We start from the raw sequence: 23172 nt of genomic DNA, 5'->3' as shown, positions 1-23172 counted from the left end.
AGGAATGCATCAGGTATACAACGTGGCAAATACCATCATAACAAAGAAAACACGACAGGTTACCTCCTTTTTACCTGCTTCATTTCAGCAAGTGCTGTTCTGGTAGTCATAAAGTGCTTACAAATGGCTTAATTATCATTCAGCACTGACTTCCTATAAGAAGTTGTTCCTTGAAGTATTGCTCCATGCCTGAATTATTTCTCTGCAGGTACCTGGGGAAAGGAAAGACACTCTCAGACTCTGCTGTTTCCATGCTGCTACTCCCAGCATGCAGGGCTCTGGAGCAGCTGGGGAGCAGCGTTCCTTGGTGCAGCCTGCATATGGCAGCATTAGGCTGTTCAAAGTTAGGGCTATGTTATTGGCAGTTTAAGGACTGAGAGATATAGTACAGTCTTGGAGTGTGATACTTCTACTAGGTATCTTAGATTTTAAGCAACTTTGCGCAGTTTTTTTATAGCTAGAACGTCCCTTTCCAGTGTTATGGAAAGCACTCGAAAGGTAAAATCCATACGAATCCATACACAGCTCATAAAATAAGCCAGCTGTAGCTTTGTTTTCAAGTGTCACAAGCAGTTAAGGCTTTTAGTGTGTGGGCCTGGGTGATGCACAGGAACGGTTCTCATGTCCCGTCTCTCTGCCACAGATGTGAAGCCGAGAAGCTCAGGGAAGAAAACACCGCTCTGAAGAACGAGGTGACGTTGTTAAACGAGGAAGGTAGTGCTTCCAGCCTGAAACTGAGGGAGCTGAATGGATCCCGGGAAGAAATGCGGTAAGGATGCTATGGGGGCACGGACCACGTGCATGCCTTCAGGCACACAGTAGCCGTGTCCTTTCTCTCAAAGCTCCTTGACGTGGTAGATATCCTACAGGCTGTGAAACAGGCTGCCTTCTGGTGCCACCAGCTCTCCACCTGGATGAAGTCTATTCCTTCTGCTTTTTCCCTGTCCCAGCTTGTCCTTCCCAGTCCTGGAGCTAAAGCAGGAGCCTAACTGATGGGATTCAGGTGACCACTAACACTTAGGAGCTGATCTCTTGTAATTCCCCTGCTTCGGCAAGGGCAGAGGTTGTTAGGCTGGTGTAGCCCTAAAAAAGTCAGGAAGAGGTACAGTGGGACAGAGCACTTCAAAAATTTTGTGTTTTGCAAGTAGGTAACTACCTGTGATCTTGGGAACCCAGCCTTTCCTTTCAGGAAAGGAATACGTGGGTATGTGAAAGAAGTAAGTACTCACGAAGCCTATGCAAAGCAGTGATGCTAAGCGAAAAATAATGAACATCCAGAATTACCTTTTCTAGTGACGTCAAAAAGCAGCCTGTTCTTGCAAGGATATATATATTAACGAGTGACCCTAATGTTAATGAGCTTTCTTTTTTCCTAGGCAAAAGATAGAGGCAGTGAGAAAGGAGAAGGTGGCTATACAGAAGATGGTTGACAACCTGAAAAAGCAGGTAAACAGAATCTCCATAATCTTCTCCGGAGAAATCATCACTTTACAAGTCTTTCTTTAGATGATTACATGTGGTTTAAAAAAAAGAGACCACTATCTACACTTAAACTTGTTGATAACTGTGTGATCTCATTAACTGTTTGGGATTGATATGAGGCTTCTTTCTCCTGATCTGGAGACAACTGCAATGCTACTGTAACTATCTGGCTTAGAAACTTGAGAGCATTCTCCATAGTCAACTTGGAAAATGTACTTAATGGAAATATAAAGTTAAAATCTTCCTTTGTAATCATTTTGTGGGTAATGCCCTGCAGCAGCCCATGCGGGAGAGGTTACGTGACTCAGCCTCTTCTTACTTCCCAGCTGGATGGGTCTAGGACTGCTGCCAGCAGTGACCTTTTGCTCATATCCATGAGACTTCACTGCTTTTGTTTAAAGGGAGGTTCATTGTGCTAGGCAAGTAGTAGAAGGTTTAAGTAGGTTTTATACCACAAGGAACATGGCTGTTTCTCAGTAAAATTCTCTATTGCTCAGGATAATCTCATAGCTTGTCAGCATAACACTCAAAATACTTATATCAGCATGGTAAAGGGAAGAAGGAACTGAGAGGTATGCCAGGTAGAACTGATATATCTGAGGCCAATTCTAAGAAATTAAGTTTGTGAGGCTGCATGCAGCGTGCCATCAGCAGCAGTCCTACTCTTATATAGGGGTCTACTTGATTTGGCCTTAATACTGGGGTGTGGAGCAAGTTCAATAGGTTATAGGGAAATAAAGCAGTGTTGCTGGGGTAGTGACTGTTACATGGAGCGCAGGCAGTTATCTGCTGTCTCACCATTGAGTCACCGTTCTGGGATTCTGTCTCTGTGGCTGGGCCAATGAATTGGGGTGACATTTGTCAGCTTTTCTTTTTAATCACCTGAACAGAAAGGAAATTGATTAAAACAAACAACAACCCTACCATCCAATGCAGAAATAGTCCTAACTGACACTGCCGTCCCACTTCAGGTAGCAGATCTGAAGACCAGGAACCAGCAGCTGGACTCTGAAAACACAGAACTGAGCCAGAGGAATTCCAAAAGCCAAGCAGATGTGCAGGATCTTAACCAACAGCTGGCAAGGGTACTCAAGCAAAAGGAAAGGGAAGCAGGAAAGTGTACGCTGGAAGAATGGGAAAAGGAGAGACTGGTACTGAAAGAGGAACTGGAAAACTCTAAAGTAAAGGTACAGGATAAGTGTCTCTAGTGGTATGAAACAACTGAACCTTTAGGAATTAGCATCCCTTTCTCAAGCTGTGTGTGGTCTTTCAAATCTGAACTTTTCCTAGCACTTGTTGCAAATGTCCATGCATGAGGCAGTAGGGGTGGAGGGAAAGTGTGGCAGCACCTGCTTTCTGGCTGCTGCAAAGAAATAGAAGGGTGCAGTTCTGTCTTGAAAATGGAGGCTAGTGATGACAAATACTTTCACCTGCATTTTCCAGCATGCCTGTTCTGTTCGGCCCAGTGTATCCCACCTCTAACCCACTGGCTGTTGTAGCATCCTCGGGTTAATCTTTGTTACTCTGTCTCCCAAGCTGAAATCTGAGCTTTTACTGTTTGCAGTCATCAAATATGGTGTCCTCCTTGGAAATGGAGCTGTCGAAAACCAAAGTTCAGGCTCGTATATTGGAGCAGGAAAACCACATCCTCCAGCAGGAACTAGCGAAGACAAAACAGGTACGGCACCCTGCCCAGTACCATCAGGTGATGGGGTTAGAGCCACCATCCTGCTGGCTGTCTCGTGTTCTGCTTTCTTGACTGAGTTGGAAATAGTTAATTTATATTTATCTTCAATAGTTAATTTATTGAATAAAACGTTACAACACTAGAGGAATGTAAATCTTATTGAAAAAACCTCCCAGCATGATGCGCAATTGTTTGCATAAGGTTGGTTTCACTTAGCCTTTGCCAAAAGGTATTCCAGAGCAGTGGATCTTCGCAGATGGACTTCAGCAATGAAGACCAAAAATTTAAAGTTCTAATCAAGCAATATACTAGGCTTTTCTAGGTTGCGTGGGTGGGATGGGCAGGGGAACATCCTCCAGCCACTGAGCAGTCCCTGACATCCATCTAGGTCCACAAGAGGACTGGTGTCCTCCAGCATGTCCTCTAGCAGAGGTGTAGCATTAAGAGTGCTGCTACCTGGAGGCTTTAACAGCTCAGAACTTAAAAAGTTAATTTCCTGGAGGACTTCGTTGTTGCCCATATAAGCATGGCTCATTTGGCTGTAAATACATGCTAATAATCAAAGATAATGAAGGGCACAGATGAGTTAGCCCTCCTGATTAGGGTGCCAAAGTCATTTTCTTCAGAGTAAAGCACTCATTTGATGTTCCTAATGCTTTGTATTTATAATGGTCTTAAAAAGCAAAAGCAGATGAGGCATATTCAGTACAGTGAATTGTGGCTTGAGTGTAATTAAAGACAGAAGATTGAACAGAGACCAAATCACCAAGGAGCAGGCAGACTAAGCTAAAGCACTCTGTCAACTGGGAAAGAGATCAGAAGTCATCTGTATGGTATTTTTTCCCCTTCCCTGGAAGGAGAAACCCAAAACTTTATCCACCTCATCAAGGTTATAAGAGGAACACTGACACTGAGCTGCAGGAAGGAGAATTCCCAATCTGTTATGGTTACTAAAAAAAAAAAAAAAAAAACCCACACCATAAATACACACAATGAAAATTAGGTATATGGAAGGTTCACTTCTCAATGCAATTGGTGTCATGCAACCCAGAGGGATGATTCTATTAGGGTTTTTATGCTAATACAACTCATGTAAGAGGCACAGCATCTGTCTGCTGGCCTGTGATTTGCAGGAGCCTTAACATAAATCTGAGGGGTTGCAGTGTGATTTAGGTGTCCTTAGCATTGTTCTTACAGGAAGGGTGTCTTGGATCATGAGTGATATTCATATGATCAGTCATGAAGCAGCTTGCAGTCTGCTCCCATCTTTTCTGCTCTGCCTGGAACATGATGCTTGGCCCTGAGGAGGGGAGAAAGCTTTGTGTGACACTCGCAGGCAAAATTCTGAAACAGCACAGAAACTTGACTTAGAGTTGTTTTCCACAGCTGCCCAGATGTCCTGATCTCTCTGACCTTCAAAATGAAGTTTCTAGCTTAATTGCTAAAAATGAAAAGCTGCTGAAAGAAAAAGAAGCCCTGAGTGAGGAATTAAACAGATGCATCGATAAGGTAAGACAGAACTGCAAACCCATGTCACTCCTACATGCTGTAACAAGGTGCTAAAATTATTAAACCATGTTCTCCATCACCCTAACCTGTAAAACTACATTGATTTTTTTTCTTACCTTCAGGACGAATAAAGGCTTTATTGCCATTGCCTTTTTACCCTTGCTGCTTTTAGAGAGCTTTTGGAGCACAGCTTCACTGTAATTTGATTATGTAGCAAATTCCAAACATCGCAAGGAACAGAGGGCTGGATATAAATATTGTAGCAGGACAAGGAAGACAGTGTTCTTGCACTTATTGCAGCTCTGATGTATTGGAGCTCTGAACTGGAGCAGTGTAGTAGGCATGCCATAAATAATGGTCCTGTTGTGCGGAGATTCGGGCAGGGAGCTGAGGGTTTTTTGCTTTCCTGCGCTTTCTTTGCATAGCTGTAACTCCATCTAGCTTAACTCCCAAAGTCAAATGGAGTTAAAGAAGATCCTGAATGGTTCGGGCTTACCGATGTAATCTTATTTCAGGTAGCTAAAGTAAGCTTCTTAGAGAATGCAGTCGGCAGCCTGAAGCAGGAACAGAAGTCCTGGGAACAACAGAGTCAGACACTGAAAACACAGCTCACGGTTGCACAAGAAAAGGTATAAAAGTGGGTTTTGTTATAGCCCCAAATCAAAAGCATTTCTTAATCTCTTGTAGTGCTTTTTTCCTAAAAACAGTCGTCTTCTAATATGCTCAAAGGCTTCATGCAGCTAAGAATGGACACTGATGGGCTTTCAAAGTGACGTTCTTAAAGGACAAGAGGAAACTTGTTAAATGAGATCTCTCTCCCCTGCCCCCAGGAATAAGCTGTTTTGCATCTACAGCCAAGTTCCCTTTGCCAATTCATTCAGCCCAGCGATCCCTAGAACACTACAGAGATTCTGCTCTCTCCTTTCTTGTGGTGGTTTGCTTCTTAACAGTCAAGGGAGTAGAACAAATGGCCATTTGCTTGGCTTTTCTTGATTCTTCTGGGCCACGGGCTGCCAAGAATAAATAATTCAAAAGGAATCTCCTTTTCCCAGCATATCACAGGAAATATTCGGGGGTGGAAAATGCATATCTGAGTACAGTATTTCAGCCATGTTTAAGAGTTTGTGGCTAACTTCAAGCAGAAATTCAGGGAATCATTTAGCATTTTCAGGAGGTGGGCTGTCACCGTTTTCTTCACCCCTTCCAACAGACAGCGGCCAAATCCCTGTGACTTGTGGCATATGTACCCCTCAGCGGACCAAGCTCACGACAAGTCTTGGTACAGCAAACATGAAGTTGTGTTCCTGCCCGTTACAGGTTCAGAGTCTAGATGAAACGCTGCAAAACACCAACCTCCAGATGTCCCGCCTGAAATCGGACCTACGGGTGGCACAGCAGGAGAAGGAAACTCTTGAACAAGAAGTGATGTCTTTACACAAGCAACTGCAGAATGCTAATGAAAAGGTAACTGGCTTCAAGGGCCTCAAATTTGGTCAACTCCACTTGTAATTTGAATCTGAAAATATGACAAATTTAATAGCAGCTAGTTGCTGCTCTTCTGTAGCCTGTCACTGTAGCCCACTTATTTTTTGGAGGGTTAGCTTGCTCACTAAAAGGACACAAATAGAGCTGCAGATCTGAGCAAGTAGACTCTGAATTGTGTAATTATTGACTCTTTTGTAAACACAAGTGATAAAAAGCTAACAAAAACAGCTAAAAGGAGAAGAGTACAAAAAAGTCCTATTCTAATGATATTTTCTGTTTTAGTTTTCAGTTTTAAAATAGTTGACTAAGAGTAGTTCTGTAATGTTGTATATAGCAGCGATTTACTTATGTCTAAATGTGATGGCAGGCTATGATCGGTCCATTTTCTAAGAGTCTTTATTCTTCTTCCCCAGAACAAAATCTTTTCAAAAAAAATAAAGCAGTGGGTAATAGGAATTTACACATAACAGACTGTAAGTGTATCAACAACAAAGCCAGTAATTGACAGGGAGGTCTAATTTTGAAATTTGTTTTTGAAAGGCACGGTATTGTAGCAGCCTTTCTCAGCTGATAAGGAACTGTAACTGAAGGAGGTTGCAGACAGCAGTTTCGTGATTGGTGTTATGAATTCAGACACTAATTTGGCTTGTTTGCTATGTAATTAAAGGAATATTTAATGTCCACATGGAGAAGAGAGTGCTTCAGGACTGTACAACAGGAACTAAATTACAGCTATTACTGAATAATATATAATGGAGTTCTATTATTTGCTTGATGAGGCTGTGAAATAGAGTGCAAATTGCCATTTTGTATCATCGAACTGTGTGCACTCGCAGTAACCATGCTGGCGCACGGCTGTATCTGTGATTTTAGCGGAGGGAAGCACTTGGAGAAGCACTTGGCTTTGCACCGTGATTAGCATATTGGGTTTTATGGGAAAATGGTGCCTGGGCTGGGGGGAAGACGGGAATCCTGTGCCTTTGGTCTGCAGCTACTGAAAGCCTACTTAAAACCCGCCTGAAGAGAGCAAATGTCTGCTTCTTTGTTTAAGGCCTAACCCTGCAATTCTGTCTGTCTTAAGAACCGGGTCCTCGAGCGGGCTGTGCCTTCCCCAGGGCCGCAGGAGCAGCAGAGGCGTTCGCAGCAGGACGAGCCGGAGCAGCAGCAGCTCGGGCAGGAGAACGAGCGGCTGCGGAGGGAGGTCCACAGCACCACCGCCGACCTGGTTCTCGCCAGGGAGAAGGTAACCTCAGCGAGCCCCCAGATCACGAGGGCAGGCACTCATGCAACGCAGTACTCAGTGATCCTTATTTCGCAGCGGGTAGTGCAGAAGAGGAATGGTGCCCATGAGTTTTGGGTAGAAACTTTAGTAGAAAGAAGGCATCGTGGGGTGGCTTTCCTTCCTACCTGCACTGAGTAGGCAGGCGCTCTTACGATAGTTCAAGCAATGGCTCTTTTTTTTTAAAGAAAATCCTGGTAATTTTAAAGAAAATCCTGGTGACTCTTGTCTAAGATTCTGGTCTAACTTTCAGTTATTACCATTTTTTAAAAAAAGTCTTCATACTCCTAGCATTAGTCATGTTTAATTTCTTAGCTCACACTGTTAGGCAGATTATGGGGAGAGGGAAGGGAAGATATGATGCTCAAAGCTAAAACATCAAAAATACCAGAATCTGTTATGAGTCTGAAATAGGTTGATACTTGATATTGTAAATTAAGTAGATGCAATTGATTCACAGTGCAATGTCAGTTTTGACCTACTGGAAATGCCATTATGAATCAGGCTTTGAATGGTTTGGAATGCCTTTCCACATTTGTTCATCTCTGGTCTCTTTAGATCCGACAGCTGGAATCCACCATCCTTTCCCTGAAGCACCAAAAGCATCAAAGCCAGTCAGGTATTGTCAAAGCCATAGAGCAAGAGAAATTAAGCTTGAAGAGAGAGTGTGAACAGCTTCAGAAGGAGTTGTCATCTGCAAATAGGAAGGTTAGTTTCAGATGGTAAATGTGTGAGTCAGTGCTGTGCTTATCACAACAGCTCTCAGAGATGGAAAGCTGTAACTTTCTTTTACTCCGAGCTTTGTGCTCCATGTCTTTTTTACAAATCCCTGTCCAAGGAGCCCACAGTCTCCTGTGCTTCTGTGGTGGGGCTGTTGAAGTGCCAGTATGCTGTAGGACTTCTGCTTGGCATAAAGAGTTCAGTGGTGGAGCATGGGAACATAAAAAATAAATAAATAAAAATGCAGCCTTTCCAAGTGCTCTGCAGCACACAGTGCTCATATGCTGGCATTACCACATTTAAATTGAAAATCAGCTACCCTACCTATTATTTGACACTTGTCAGCCACGCTGTATAACATTACCTTAGACATAGGTTTTAACAAAGCATTATGCTTGTCCAAATGCTTAATCTTTCAATCGTGAATTGTCTGGATGTGCAATGACTCATGACTTGCATATTGAACGCAACAGATGAAATGAAACTACTGCCTTTCTAAGGAAACTTCCTGTCTTTCGTAGATCAGCCAGATGAATTCTCTTGAACATGAATTGGAAACAAGCTCAGAAAATGAAGGGCTAAGAAAAAAGCAAGTCAAACTGGATGATCAGTTAATGGAGGTACTGTTCAATAGGTGTTGACTGGACTGACTGTAGTGGGGAGGTTTATCGGTATCTCACTGAATCTGTGAATTTATTTACCAAAAAAAAATCCTCTTCAGGGGAAACTGATTGAAACTAGAAGAATAATTGATCTCTAATAATAATATAATCTTTTATGATCAATGTTAGTGTGACAAACATGAAGCACACTGGCTTACCATAATCCACGTAAGATCTCAGATACAAAGTCAAATAGTGAAGAAATTTGCTTCTGTGCTTGAGGCAAGGCTAACGCTTCCCTCTTCCTTCCTAAAACATGTAACCTCAAGTTTCTTAACTAATATTTGCATAATGGTGCTCTTAATGTAGAAACCTGTTCTTATTTACTATGGGAATAATTTGCTGAATTGAAGCCTTGCTAGTTTATCTAGAGCATAATCAAATAACAATTTATGCAACTTGCTGTTAATCTAAAGGCATGAGTGAAAACTTCAGCTGAGACTCTTCAAAAGCCTGCCGTAAATGTGAAGGTTTGCTTGGTGTTGCTGGAGATGGATCGTGTGTTATGGAAACTGCTTAATTCTTTGGTGATGGTGGTTACAGGAACAGAAAAGCTTAACTGAAGTTACTTTATCCCCTGTGGTCAGGACTGACCTGGGAGCTGTCTCTGCAATTTTGTCTGAATTTGAGTCTTAAAACATAACTTAACCCCCTCAAAGTTTTGGCATGTTCCATAAATTAAAGTATCTTCGAGATAAGGCTTTTACAGCCCTTAAAAATATCCCGTAAGTGAATGGGAAACATGTTATACTGAATGTACTGTGTAATTAGCTGTAAAATTATTAAAAACTCAATTAGAAAAGATGAGATCTTGACAAGTTACTGACAACAGTTTTTATATCCTGTGCTTTTATGCGTTCTTAATATTGCTTTGGGAAAAATCTAAACACTGTTAATTCCTTCAGTATAAACATCAAGCGTGGAATTGCATTTCCTCCCAAAACTTTGTATTTCACACATGCAGGATTTTTGTTACTTCTGATAACATTTTCCCAACAGGTGTGTATAACATTCACTTAACGCTTTGACTTCTAACTTTCTCTTTTGTGCCTGTTCTCCTTTTGTTCGTGGCTAACCTGTCTAGAGCTCAGTGGTTGGAACTAGCAGAGAAGGGTGCAGTTCTCTTTCTGAAATAGTGTGCGAAGGTAGAGCAATCATTTTCAATGTACTACCATAGCATGGAGAAAACACTTTGTCTTTTATGGATTTCTATTCCATGTGTCTTTTAAGCAAAGAAGCCACTATTCATTTTAATGTTCCATTCTTACTTTGGCAGCTGAACTAATTTGGTGTGGCTAGCACATGTCTGTGATTTGATTCTGTAGGCAAAAAGCTGCATGTTTGTAAGGCATTACTGTGAAAATGGAGAAATGACCAATTGCATTCCAAAGAATTAAACTGATCGTAAGAAAATGAAAAGTGGCTCAACCCCTTCCTTCTAACCCAATGACTGTAAGGCTTGAAGGTGTTCTCATATTTACCTCTGACATCTTGCATGCTTTTTGACCAGACTGTCAAATGTTTCCTTAATACTTGATGTGTGACCGCACTCAGTGTCATCCCTAATAGTTTAGCAAGTTCGTTACTGTTCTACTTCCTTCCACAGCTGAATATGGCAAAACTACATTGTTTTCATTAACCATGCAACCGGTATTTATTTTGAAGATGTTGCTAACATTGATTGTTTCATCAGCACTTTCATTAGATACTCATGTGCTTTACCACATCATATGAAACCCTAAACAAATTCCACTGAAATTTCATTATTTCTGTGATTTACATTGTCAGTAAAAGAACAGGTCCTTTACAGACAAGTTGATTCAGGAGAACCTACTAATAGATTTTTTAAAAAGTTGTATTTTCTTAAGTGTTTTAAAATATTATAAATATTTAAGCCTATATTCTGTTTACTTGTGCCAGCAGAGGTGAACAGACACTAACGTGGCCAGGCACTAACATTACCACACTTCAAACAGGCCAATACTATGTCTACATTAGAGCAGTACCCCTGATACCAAAACTACACCATTATGAGAAATGCTTATAGTTGATTCCATTATAGATGAACTCAATAATTGAACTACGGTTACTAATTGAGCCCTTAATTACAGCATTTGCGAAAGGAAAAGTAATACCACTAACACAGTCTCACATGCCTTTTCCTAAGGGACCACAGTAATGGTTATGAGATAATGAGGGAGCGTTTTATGATATGGTTAACTGACTTTTACAGGAAGAATGATCTTTACAGGAAGAAAGCATTAATCTTATGCAAATTCAAGCTGCAAAATGGCTTGCCTGAAACATCAGGGGTTTTACTGTATAGTTTAAGGTGGTTTCTTTTTAGTATTATAACTTGTTACAGCTGTGAAGTAGTCTTACCGGGATTTCATTTTAGTCTAGAAAATCACACAAAACAATCTTAATTCATAATATTGTCCAAAAGTTCATCTAATTCTGGGGTAGTTTATCTGTCTCTTGTAGTTTACAATGCTACCATAGTGAGGTAATTCCAGAAGTGCCTGACTTCTCTACACACCTTCATCCAGTAACTGTCATGGCATTGTTTGGCAGCGGCACTTAGCTACAAGATGTGAGAAAGTTAAACCTTTTCAGACAAGTCTGTTCTTAAATGCTCTTTTTGCTACAGCAAGGATGATTATGAATGTGAAATATTACATGTGAGTGGCCTAGTCCTACTACTACAGAAGCTTTTTCATTGGTGTAACTTCACAAAGGACACCCAGTATGTGCAAACTCTATGCTGGCAATAACTACCTTTTATATAACAGACTTGTTACATGCAGAAACCTTTTTAATGAAAGCAAGACTTAAGTTGGGAATTAAACTACTTCAGGTTACTACATGCATGCATCTCTCAAGGGCCCCTCCAGGTACGCTTTTGCTTATGCAGCACAGTCACTTAAGACTCCAGAATTTCTATCAAGCTCTGCTTGTGGTGTGACTCTAAATGAAAATCATAAAATGCGCTGAAATTTCTACAGTAGTGAACATAAGGAAAGATGTATGGGATTCTAACTACTGGATTTTGAATATAATGTAGCAGATAGCATGAAATTACTTAAATCACCATACACGAAAGGAAAACAAGTTTTCTATATAGGGAACTTACCTCTCCATCCTAAATTAAAGGCTAGAAGTGAGCAGCACTGGTGGACAACGGCCTGCCTCATGCTAGTGCTTTTATTTGTAACTAGATACTATTTTTAAAAGAATTGCTAAGATCAGGGTGAAAACTAACAAGGAATATTCAAGTTAAAGCTCACCACAGGCCCGTTTAAGTTTGACGTGATTTCATCAGAAATTCAGTGAATTACAACTCAGGTCTGAAATTATGAATCAAAGTTCACTCTCCTTTAGACTTCGACTGTAGAACTACAGAGGGAGAGAGATCTTCCTCAGTGAAAAGAGGAGTTTTAGCTTCTGTTACTGACTTCAGGCTTGTTTCTCTCGTATACACGGAATTATTTAAGACTAAGCTGATGTCTAGTGAATTATGTATCATGCAAAAGAAGCTCTGAAAAACACCTTGTGCGAACTGCAGTGCTGCTTTCTGCTGATGGCGATGTGTTTTGCTGTTCAGATGCTACACTCGAGCAGCAGCGTGATGCTTAGCCAGCCACCGCACCCCTGGGAGCTCCAGCAGCAAGGCTGTGCCATGGTGCCCAAGGACCAGTTCCTGCAGCTCCAACACCAGCTACTACAAGCAGAGAGGAGGAGTCAACGTCTTCAGGAAGAACTTGAAAGCAGACCCTCTGAAACAAACATGCAACAGGTAAAACCCTCGTTTCTCTGCAGGTTACAACTTTAGAGGGGTGTTTGGTTAGTTGACTGTGTTTTTTCAGTTGGATGAGATCCATTCTCTGTTTATGCCAGTTCAAAAATTAAAATTCAGTTAATTAAAATTCATCAAAATTCAACTAACAAAGGTTAGTTTTGTACATCTTTGACATTTAGCGTATTTAGCTTAAGTCATAGCTCATTTCTGAAGTCCCCTTCTTGAAATAAAATCACTCCTATCCACATTCTACTGGCTTTTCTCCTTCTGATCAATGTGCAGTAAGTGTTTTCAGTTTTTTCTTTACCTAATGTCCATGTCTGCAACCATTGTTTTGAAAAAAAACACCCTATGCCACATGTTGCACAAGCACATATACATCAAATATAAAACATTCGTTTTGGCTGTTGCTGTTACACAGAATTTTGCTGTCAAATGTAGTAGAGCATAATACAAACAAGTAGTCCTTTATAAAAAAGGGTCAGCCCATCTGCATTATTTGGTCATGACAGGACGTTGTTTGGATAACACTGTTACTGTTATACAGAGACTTCATCATTGGCATTTCTGAGAGAAAACAATCTAATTCCAAGGAAGAATACAGTCATTGCACATATTGGGCTGAGTTACTTCTCGTATTTTAACATGTAAGGTTATAGGTAAGAAGCTTATAGGTAAGAATAATAAGCTCTGGTAGAAAATTTTGCATCTCCCATAAAAAAAAAAAGACTTAAATTAGGCTTGTCAAATGACTTGCTTCTTCAAAAAGTAACCAGATCTCTAAAGCCTCAGCTCTGGCCATATGTTTTAAGATCAAGTTGTATTATTATTTTATAAGAAAAGATAAAGTTCTAATAAAAATGTCAGTGTTTTATTTAAGCTTTTAATCTGTTAGTAGGAAAAAACCTTTGTTTTACACTCAGGTTGTTGTTGCATTTTATAAAATATATATAAAAATATGTATGTATAGAAAAGTTCAAGACTGAAGTTCGAAAATTCTGACCATGCATAATCATACTATCATACCATAAATAGGGTATTTTGGAAAAAAAAAGTTATGGAGAAAGAATATATGCAGTAATAGTTTCTAAAGCCTACAAAACTTGGAGTAAGATTGTGTTTTTAATAAAGGCATTAAATTGAATGTTTCTCCTTCAAAAAATGAGCTTAACAACAAATAATATAGGATAAGAAAAAAATCAGTTATAAGGTTCTCTCACTTTCAGCTGAGTCCTGATGGAAATGCATTACTACAGGTTAATGTGCTTGGTCACATACCCTAGAAAGCAGGGCATGCGGTTTAATTTTGAAATCAATAAAAGCCATATTACAGCAGTAGCGTCTGCAAATGAATGTGCTGTGAATTGCATTAGGAGTCATTTTGTAATTTTGCCTTTGAAAGCCTGAGAAACAATTTGCAAACTAGTCACATCCCGGAACTTGTAGTTCTACAGATGCATCACTTATGTTTCCTGTAAAAACCTTTTATCCTAGAAGGCTTCATGAATTTAAAAATCCTTTTAGAGAGGTTTCGCAAGTATTTACTGTCAACATACTTAATCCTTTTAACTTTTCTTTTTATATTGATTTTTGCTTAAAGTGAATGGATATCAACAAGCTTCCAGTTTATAACGTCTCCTACAGCTGTTTTCATGAGCTTTACTACATAACTTTCTAACTACATAACTTTCTAAAATCATTGTTAAACGTGCATTCTACAGCAATTAAAATGCTACATTTGTCAGTACTTCAAGCTGAGACAAACTGAAACACTTCTTTAAGCACATCATGCTTTAATTCACGTTGATTCTATTTTTAATTCATCATCATTGGTTGGATATTAGGAAAAACTTCTTCACTGAAAGGGTTGTGAAGTCTTGGAACAGGCTGCCCAGGGAATTAGTTGACTCACCATCCCTGGAGGTCTTCAGAAAATGTGTAGGTGTAGAGCCTAAGGGACGTGGTTTACTGGTGGACTCAGCAATACCAGGTTAAAGGTTGGACCAGATGATCTTAAAGGTCTTTTCCAATCTAAATGATTGTATGGTCCTGATTTCTAGGGTTAACATCTAGTTGAGCTTATGTCCATTTTAATGTCCACTTTAGCATGTTGAAAAATTGCACCCTAACCCCCCTTCATCATCTTTTCACCAGTGAGTACGACGTCAGGTTGGCTGTGCTTTCTATGTAAACTTAACTACCTAGTTTTGCTGCTACTGCTTTGCACTTTGCAGCTTTCTTCTTTCAGGTATCCAAAGTTATCCTCCTCTTTGGTATTCCTGTGTCTTCCTCATGCTTTGCAACTTCCATTTGCTTTCTGATGGTGGTGGTCTGTGTTCTCATTTGTATTACAGTCAGTGTTAGCTGTTGTCCACCGAGGTTACAGTTCAAACTTCACCAAAATAAAACTCCTCAGCCTTTTCTCCTGTGGTGACCTGTCTGCACTCTTCTGAATTACAGATGACTGCGTCTGCTGTGGCTAGTGCTGTGATCCCTGCTGCACAATAGCAATTGCTGCACTCCTTTTCCCTTTCCCTTCTCCCTCTCCTTGCTCAATAACTAGAGCTGTGAGCCTGTTAGTGACCTGAGGTTTTCCCAAGTTCCCTTACAACCTCTGCTAACCCATATTTTTGTTCCGAGTACTTTGAGTTGCTCAACTCCCCCTTTATTCAGGTCTTCATTTGAAAACTCAACCTCCGACCCAACAGCTTGTTCTGTCTCAAGAAAAGACTTGCGACTAAGTTTAAAATAGAAATGCAAGCAAGTTTTCAAAGGAGGTCAGTTGGACTGCATTTTTCACAAATGCTATTTGGCAATCTGTGAGACTATATACAGCAGCAGATAATTTCCTCTTAAGAAACTTAACTGCTTTGCTAATTGCACTTAATTACTGTTACTGATCTTAATCCCCCAAAAATGTGGATAAGCCCTCTTCAGAGACCTTACGTCTAGGAAATGCATCCTGAATATTTCCTTAATTGCGTTTGTGTAGCGCTAATACTAGTATTCAGAGAAATATGTGATACTCTGCATGTTTTCTTGTGTGTTTTATGTCTTGTGTTGCTTGCTTAGCTTGTATTGGTGGTTTGCTTTAAGTAAACATACATATTTAAAAGAAAATCTGGATATCAGGGTGAAGTATCCCACTTGCCTTCTTTCTCTAGGCCTTGCTACCGGAGCAGCGAGCAGTGCATGCAGATTCCTACAGGAGGATCGGGCACCTCTGACAGCTTGGCTGCTTATGATCTCATTCCTTACCATGATAAACACACACAAACATACGAACTGGCATAAGCTGAGAAACTTGAGGATCAAATGTTGTGCTTTTTTTATAAAAAAAAAAAAAGTCTCCGCAGTGTTATTTCCTATTTATATGTCTAGAAGCTATTTTGTGAAAGTTCATAAGCTGTCCTTTTTAATTTGTTACAAATCATTTCTATTTATGTTATTTAAAATGTGGATTTGTTCAACGGGGAAAGACTATTTTTCTCAAATGGTATTAATTTTATATGAGACTTGAAGAAAATCTGAGGTATTTATACTGCATTTTTGTAAAAGATGTATAAACTTTTTAACAGGGAAAGATGACATTTTTTGATGTAAATGAAAAATAAAATTTTTTTAAACATAATGTCTCTTGTCTTAATGGTATCAATAGTCCTAGCTTTATGACAAAGAATTAACAGATTTAGACAATGTCATTGATATTGAGGATCATCTTATCAGGACTTCACACTGAGGGTGGTGAAGCCCTGGTGCAGGCTGCCCAAGGTCTCCAGGCTGGATGGGGCTGGGAGCAGGGGTCCCTGCCCCTGTCAGGGGCTGGAATTAGATGGACTGTAAGGTCCCTTCCAGCCCAGACCATCCTGTGGTTCTGTTCTGTGACTTCTGGGAAAGTTTTTCAGTATGGGATATACTTACATACAGATATGCTGCTTCCCCAGCAGACCCACATTTGAGAAGAGAATTTCCAGAATATGTAGACATATCTTTCTGCTGTGACCATAAAGTAAAAATGGTAGTTCCAGAAAAAGGGAAAATTATTAACAGACTTTTTTCTCTGAAGGCATTCCTTAGTGATTTTCTTTGGTCTCAAATTACTAGATTAAATGACATTTCTTTTCCCTAGTAATTTGAGGTCTACCACCACTGCTTTAAGAGCTATGTTTTTTTCTAGTTGGGAGCCATGAACCTTTTCAGCTGTTTCCTTTCAACGATCATTTTGCTTATCTTAATGACCTTAAAGCTAATGCTTGAGCTGGCTTTTCCCATTAAACATGCAATAATATGAAATTAGGCAGAACATTCTCAAATTAACTTTAAGCCAAACAAGGATCACAGATGTTGAGACCACTAGTTCTTAGATTCCACTGAACTACTCCCTCAAGGTTCCTGTAACCAGTAAGAAACGTTATGTTCAGCCACGTTTTTGAATTCCAATCAAATTACAGAAGATAGCTGAAGATAATTTGTTTAGAAAGTCCCTTGCAAATTCTGCTTAGTAGTACTTTTATTAACCTGGAAATATCTCTTGTCCAGCAACACTTTAAAACTGCTTTCTGTACAGCTCTGATGTAACTTTTTTCAACTTCTTTACAAGCAAAGTGATTGTATAACCCCATACAAAGGTTTAAAGAGTTTCTGGTGTTCCAACAACTATGTTGAGTGGACTTCAATCAATCCAAGAGGGTCTTTCTACAGTGGTTTAGATGAACAACCAATTTTTTGAACTGGTCTCCTTCCTCAGGGTTTTTTCATTTATTCTCCCCCCAGAAATATGAAGGTACTTTGGTTTTGAAGGTATTTTGTTTTAGGGAGAAGGTTAGTACTTTCTCAAAGTAATCTTCTCAGATGACTTCCTAACATTAGCATCAATAGCAAGACAATGACCGCTGGGAAGTGGATTGTAACTCCTTATAGTTCCTGGTGTTTCTAATTTATTTGGGAAAATCTCTCTCAACTGCTGGTGTAACAGGCACTCTCATGACAATCCTTTTAGTTAGATTGTCCATCACTTCACTGAAGGAAAGCAGCAAAAGCATGTTAGAGTATTCAGAAGCATTATCTACAACTAATCTGAAGAAAGTAAAAACCAAGTTTGGGATAATAGCATCCTAGATTTTTTAGGATATTATCCAATTTTGAGGGGTCTTTGGCAGAGAACAGTTGCACAAAGCGACACCATTATGACCTCACTTTTTTTCTTTTCCCCTAAAGTCACTACAATTTTGATTGGTATTGTTTCCCACGTTCAGCAGGTATATGGCAACACCTAAAAACAAGAAAAGGAAGCTATCCAGATCTAATTACCACAGTCAAGATGGAACTTAGAATTTTATATCAATTTGTCTTAGATCTAGTAATCTAAAATATAACTTAGATTTGGAAAAATCCATTAATGCTGTGAATGTCCTTTAAACGTTGCCATAACATTTTGCTTCCATGAGCTGTTTATTAACTTAGTTGACTCTTTAAAATGGACTTGAGTGTGGATTGCCAACTTTTTTCTTACGCATAAAGTGAAAGGAAGAAGACTGGTGAAAAGGAACAGATCGTTGTTAACTGATTCTCCTGTTGCTTTCCAGGGGGGTCATGAGCAGCTTCTGAAAATGATGGAAGAACGTATGATGGATGTTGAACAGAAACTAAGGCTTGTGAAGAGGCTTCTCCAAGATAAAGTAAATCAGCTGAAAGAACAAGTAAGCATTCTTGCTCTTTTCCCAAATCTTCCCCATTGCTTCTGTAAACAATTAGGCGAGCCGCCAAAATCATTCTTGCTGAAAAGAAAGTTAAAGGAGTTTTCCTTTCTCTTTTAATACATCTGAGCTGAAGTACAGCATATGTGCCCCAAACTTCCCCAAAATCCAAACTGGGGACCAAATTCACTAATCATTAATTTCCTGAAAGCCATGCACGTTTGGTATGCTGATACATTTAAAGTTGGGAAACAAACGCCAAATTTGGGCCAAGTATCTTAACTAGAAAAGTTGCTTAGAAAAGGAGGGAAAAGAATTTCCTGAAGAATACAGATGGGATTAGTGTACAATAATGGATTTTTCCACATCCACTGCCCCATTACGCCCTTTGCTTTACATGATTTTGGGGTTTCCATTCTTGCCCTGGTTTGCCTTCTTCAGAAGTTTCCGGTAGCGTAGGAAAAGCTGGCTTCTGAACACTTAAGAAGGCATGACATGATAACAGTGGGGAGAATATCTGTTTTCTACTGCGGTACAGTCTCCTCTCTCATGTTAAGGAAGTGCTACACTGACAGGGCCTCCTGCCAAAGGGCTGTTCCCAAAAGCATGCAGACAAGTGCTAGGTGCTCTCCCTAATTTTATAGGGGGAGCTGGCAGTCCAAACCTCTGGGGAAGTATCTCTGTGGGATCACAGGGTACGTGAAGTAGACCAGTCCTTAGAGGATAAATGCTGTAAAGCAGTACTCATCTGACAGACAAGTCATTTGAAGCACGCCAACATCTGCGCAAGCTTTCAAGATCCTTACAAAGTCTTTCCAGTTCCAAAACATTCACAGCATCCATAAGGACTTCACAAATGTATAGCTTTTGACAAATGAAAATAGCATGAATGGGTGGGTTGTCTTCCTCTAATACGTTACAATGAACACATTACCTATATTCCCAGCACTGTTCTTGCTTTTTATTATTTTTTAATTTTTCTTCTGCTTTTAACTTGCTGAGTAATTTTGTTTCATTCATAATTCAGCTTTCCAAGAACACTAAAGCAGATGCAATGGTCAAGGATCTCTATGTTGAGAATGCACAACTGCTGAAGGCTTTGGAGATGACAGAACAGCGCCAGAAAACTGCTGAAAAGAAAAACTATTTACTAGAAGAAAAAATTGCCAACCTCAACAAAATTGTAAAGAACTTGGCATCCCCATCTTTTAGTTCAGCATCCGAGTTAAGGTCATAGCAAAGCCATTAAGTATGCCACAATCCCATGCACTTTACTGAAATTTTAATATTTCAGCTTTTCACTATGTTGCCTTTTGTATTGGTGAATTTTAGTTAACAGATGCCGCCAAGGAGATGGCAGAGCTAAATCCCAAACCAGACACTGCCAACAGATCTTTTGTTTACTCCCAAACTATTTTTCTGCTAAATTTTTCCTAAAAGTAATTTTTGGTATTTAAAAATACAGATGTTTTTCTAGGTTAACTTATTTTGATACTTTGGTTTTCATTTAAAATACAAATTCTGAATTTACTGAATTGGTTATATCTATCTAGATTGAAGCCAATGTCTAATGCAAGCTTATGGTATTGAATTAAAACTCTAAATACTTTTTGCTTTCTAGGATACTTCATGGCCCAAACGTAGTAATATTGACGGGTCAGTCTTGAACACTGTCAGTGTAATTGCTATTGAAAGCAAGACTTTACTGTTGTCATCTGTATCCTGCAATCTGATTCTAGTTTCTGTAAAGCAATATGCTCCACCTTATGCATTAGGCATCTGGGTTTTTCTTCGCGGCTGTTCTTCTGCAGAGCTCAGAAAAAAAAAAAAAAGGAAGAAAAAAAAACATTTAAAAATATGTAAATAGACTACCGCATCCAACTAAGCATAACCGTATTTTATCAGAAGAAATTTCCCAGATGGCAAATAAAGACTACTGCTTTTTTTTTTTTTAACTGTGCTGCCAGACAACTTAAAAATTGCAGAGGCCTTAATTTTTTGTGTGTGGAAATTAGTTATGCTAAACAATGGAAGAGTCACTAAACAGAAGTGAAGAAGTGAGTTTATATAACTTGTAAATTGAGTAAAGCAGTGGAGTATGTTTGTTAAACAACTGGCAGAAGAATGAAGAGGGGGATTTGAGTGATTTCTTCAGTGAAATCCTGTCTTTAGGCCTCACAGATGTGAACTTTTGCCACTTAAGCAGAGTTCCGTTTGACGTGAGTGATAATTTAGAAAGGTATGTCGTTTGTACTAAGTCCTGATACAGAATCTAAGTTTGTAATTAATTGTGAGGAAACATATTTGATGTGAATACAAAAAACTCAGGGAATAATAGCCTAAATTACTTCCTTCAATATAATACATGTGGATATTAATGTCAATAGATGAAGATAAGCATGCATTAAGAAGAGCAGGCTAAACCAAATTGGTTGAGTATTACCTTAATACTCCCCGACCAACCTGCAGTAGTGTTGTAGTTGTGAAGGCTGAAGAGCATCCAGGTTTGTAATGACACGTAATACCTCCTATTTGATGAGTTTATGAGGCTAGGGAACTGCAAGTGCAACAAAGAAGTAGCTGAATAAGAGCCTGCATGCTCAAGCTTGTATATAATCCATTACTACAGTCTAAAGGAGAGGCTAGCCCTTCCTCCAAATGCCCTGCCTCCGTCAGTAAGACATACTTAAGCAGCGTACATAAAACTGGTGAAAGGGACCATACTGGCAATACTTGAAACTGGACCTCTTTATATATGTATCATCATGGTTGCAGAGGAAGAGGGCAAGGTTCTTTGTCTCTGGGACCACTAGCAAGGTGACAGTTACAATAGCGTTTGTAATGAGCCAGATGTCTCCCAGGCACTGGGATAAGACTGCCTGCAAGCTGTTGAGTAACCTATTGAACATTATTTTCACTTGGTACTGACTAGAATGTGGCTGTAGGGGATGCCCTCTATGTCTAAAGGGTTACCTGCTGCTTGGAGGGTTGAGAGACTGAACTATACATACTGCATATGACCTCCTCTTCTCCTCTCTCCTCTTCCATCCGTTTATGCAAGCAGTGTAGGGGAAATGGAAATACAATAATGGAATACCTTAGAGTAACACAAAATCCTTTTAAATTATTTCACTACTATGCTATTCTAAATGCCTGTAATGGTTATTTGTCTGCATAATCTCAGAGATTTACATATCCCATTTTTCACAGGCTGCAAAAACACTGAAAAAAAAAAAAACAAATTGCATTGGCGTAAATTGGAGCTTGCTTTCAAAATCTGAAGTAGGGAGATCTTTCTTCTTTTTACATTAATCAGTAAGTGGTATCAGTTATAATAAACCTCTGTGTATGGGTACCAGGGCTGTGTGTTAGCAATATGGTAATTGAGCATACCCCAAAATCATGCTTATGCTATGGAAATTAACAAAGTTTTAAAATACTTCAGGAAACACAGGTGAGGTTCAGATGATCAGAACTATATTATCAGCTAGTACATTTTAATGCTACTTCATATGGTGATCTAGATGTAGTAATAATGCTCTGTATGTGACCAAAGTCTGAACACTGACATAAGCGAGTACTTCACTTGAGCTACTGTGGAGTTAATTTCACATTACTCATTTTAAAGGCTAGGCTACTTACCCAATTCATTTAATCTCCTGGTACTTACCAGTTGTTGTTGGTTTGTTTGTTTGTTTGTTTGTTTTTTAATCAAACAGACATTTCTAGAGCACAGTAGAAGCCAAAATATGCTTTTACCATTGGAATACAAGGAAAAAGCAGAGAAAAGGGATTTTGACTTCTCCTTTTCTCACCCTATCCTCTGTTGCTCTACTTTTTTTTTTCCACTTAGCTTCAAAAAATTAACCTAAACACAGGAGAAAGTAGAAGGATGGAGGAAGAAGAAAATGGTAAATATTTTTTAGACAAAACTCAAATTTCACTGGAATACTTGTGTGAATTAATTCTCAGAAGTGCCTTTTGTGATTACATACACTACAGCCTTTCTGTACTCAACTGTTTTTGTTGCTACAGGACAATTTTCAGGACAATCCCTTCCCAAGTGGAGGGAACGCAGACAAAGGTAGTGCTGCTTACCAGCGAGTGTAGTGTTGCTTATTGGTTTGTTGTGTCAGCTCAGAAGATGAGCAGCTAGTTCTACAAAATTAATGCTTCTGAAAATAAGCATATAAACATGTAAGTGTTAAGCATTTGTGGTCTTTTGTGCATGAATGTGTCCCCTGTGCAGCATAGGCATTTTAAAGACACCAAAGTATTTAATGGTATTCTGACAGTCAAAGCTCACTGAATTACTAGGCCTCATTCCTCCAACAGGTCTCACCAATTAAGATATTAACCACTTTATTACCAGAAGGTGTTTTAAAAGCATTCAACTCTTGCTTTGTGAATCACTGTGAAAATAAAGGCACATAGATATCTAGGGTTGGGATTTTGGGAAGAGGAGGAGGGAGAGGCAGAGGCAGTATATGCCCAAGTTAAAGTTACGTGTACTGAATTCACACAGGTGGAAGTGCAGTGTGTCGACTTAGAATGACACAAAGGTTCACAATCTCCAATTACCACTTTAAATACAAAGAAAGAAAATAGAATTCTTTGAATTCTGATTGAAGTAAAGGGTTGTAACATACGTAATTTTAGCCAGATTGTATGTAAGGTAGAGTAGGGGACAGTCTGGACCTGTCAGGAGTAAAATGCCCTAGTTTACTTTCAGCAAAAGTTAAAAAAAAAAAAAAAGTTTTACTTTCTCTCAGGTTTTCCATCGTTTACCTGTTAGGTCTCCTGTGCTGTGTCAGATGCTGTCATTGCTGACGTGTTCTGTATAAACGAGAACA

The 23172-nt window shown here is 39.4% G+C and overlaps 1 protein-coding gene and 1 long non-coding RNA gene across 13 annotated transcripts in view; one reads left to right on the top strand and one right to left on the bottom strand.

Moving 5' to 3' along the window:
* The window catches only part of NIN (ninein), a 61224-nt gene extending 38172 nt beyond the window's left edge, over positions 1–23052 (top strand). For 5 of the 10 annotated variants that reach the window (XM_040557853.1, XM_040557855.1, XM_040557852.1 and 2 more), the window contains 13 exons: positions 644–769; positions 1377–1446; positions 2454–2669; positions 3047–3160; positions 4556–4678; positions 5194–5307; positions 5996–6142; positions 7245–7406; positions 8001–8150; positions 8684–8782; positions 12429–12620; positions 18209–18322; positions 19347–23052. In XM_040557853.1, the coding sequence (XP_040413787.1) occupies positions 644–769; positions 1377–1446; positions 2454–2669; positions 3047–3160; positions 4556–4678; positions 5194–5307; positions 5996–6142; positions 7245–7406; positions 8001–8150; positions 8684–8782; positions 12429–12620; positions 18209–18322; positions 19347–19556 (1837 nt within the window). In that variant the 3' untranslated portion in view covers positions 19557–23052. The other 5 variants (XM_040557856.1, XM_040557862.1, XM_040557857.1 and 2 more) reach the window with 5 other exon arrangements.
* LOC121070554 lies at positions 18342–20864 on the bottom strand. 3 transcript variants are annotated; one of them, XR_005820131.1, is made up of 3 exons: positions 20783–20864; positions 20083–20132; positions 18342–19446 (listed from the first exon to the last, which is right to left on the bottom strand). It is a non-coding gene; the product is annotated as an uncharacterized LOC121070554 (long non-coding RNA). The 3 variants fall into 3 exon arrangements; XR_005820130.1 differs by having other exon boundaries at positions 18342–19449; positions 20083–20124; positions 20783–20862; XR_005820129.1 differs by having other exon boundaries at positions 20083–20124; positions 20783–20862.
* Positions 23053–23172: the final 120 nt, after the last annotated feature.

The sequence above is a fragment of the Cygnus olor genome, chromosome 5 (genome assembly GCF_009769625.2).
Source record: "Cygnus olor isolate bCygOlo1 chromosome 5, bCygOlo1.pri.v2, whole genome shotgun sequence".
NCBI classification, from domain to species: domain Eukaryota; kingdom Metazoa; phylum Chordata; class Aves; order Anseriformes; family Anatidae; genus Cygnus; species Cygnus olor.
The sequence above is the reverse complement of the archived record's forward strand: the minus strand, read 5'-3'. Positions and strand labels throughout refer to the sequence as shown.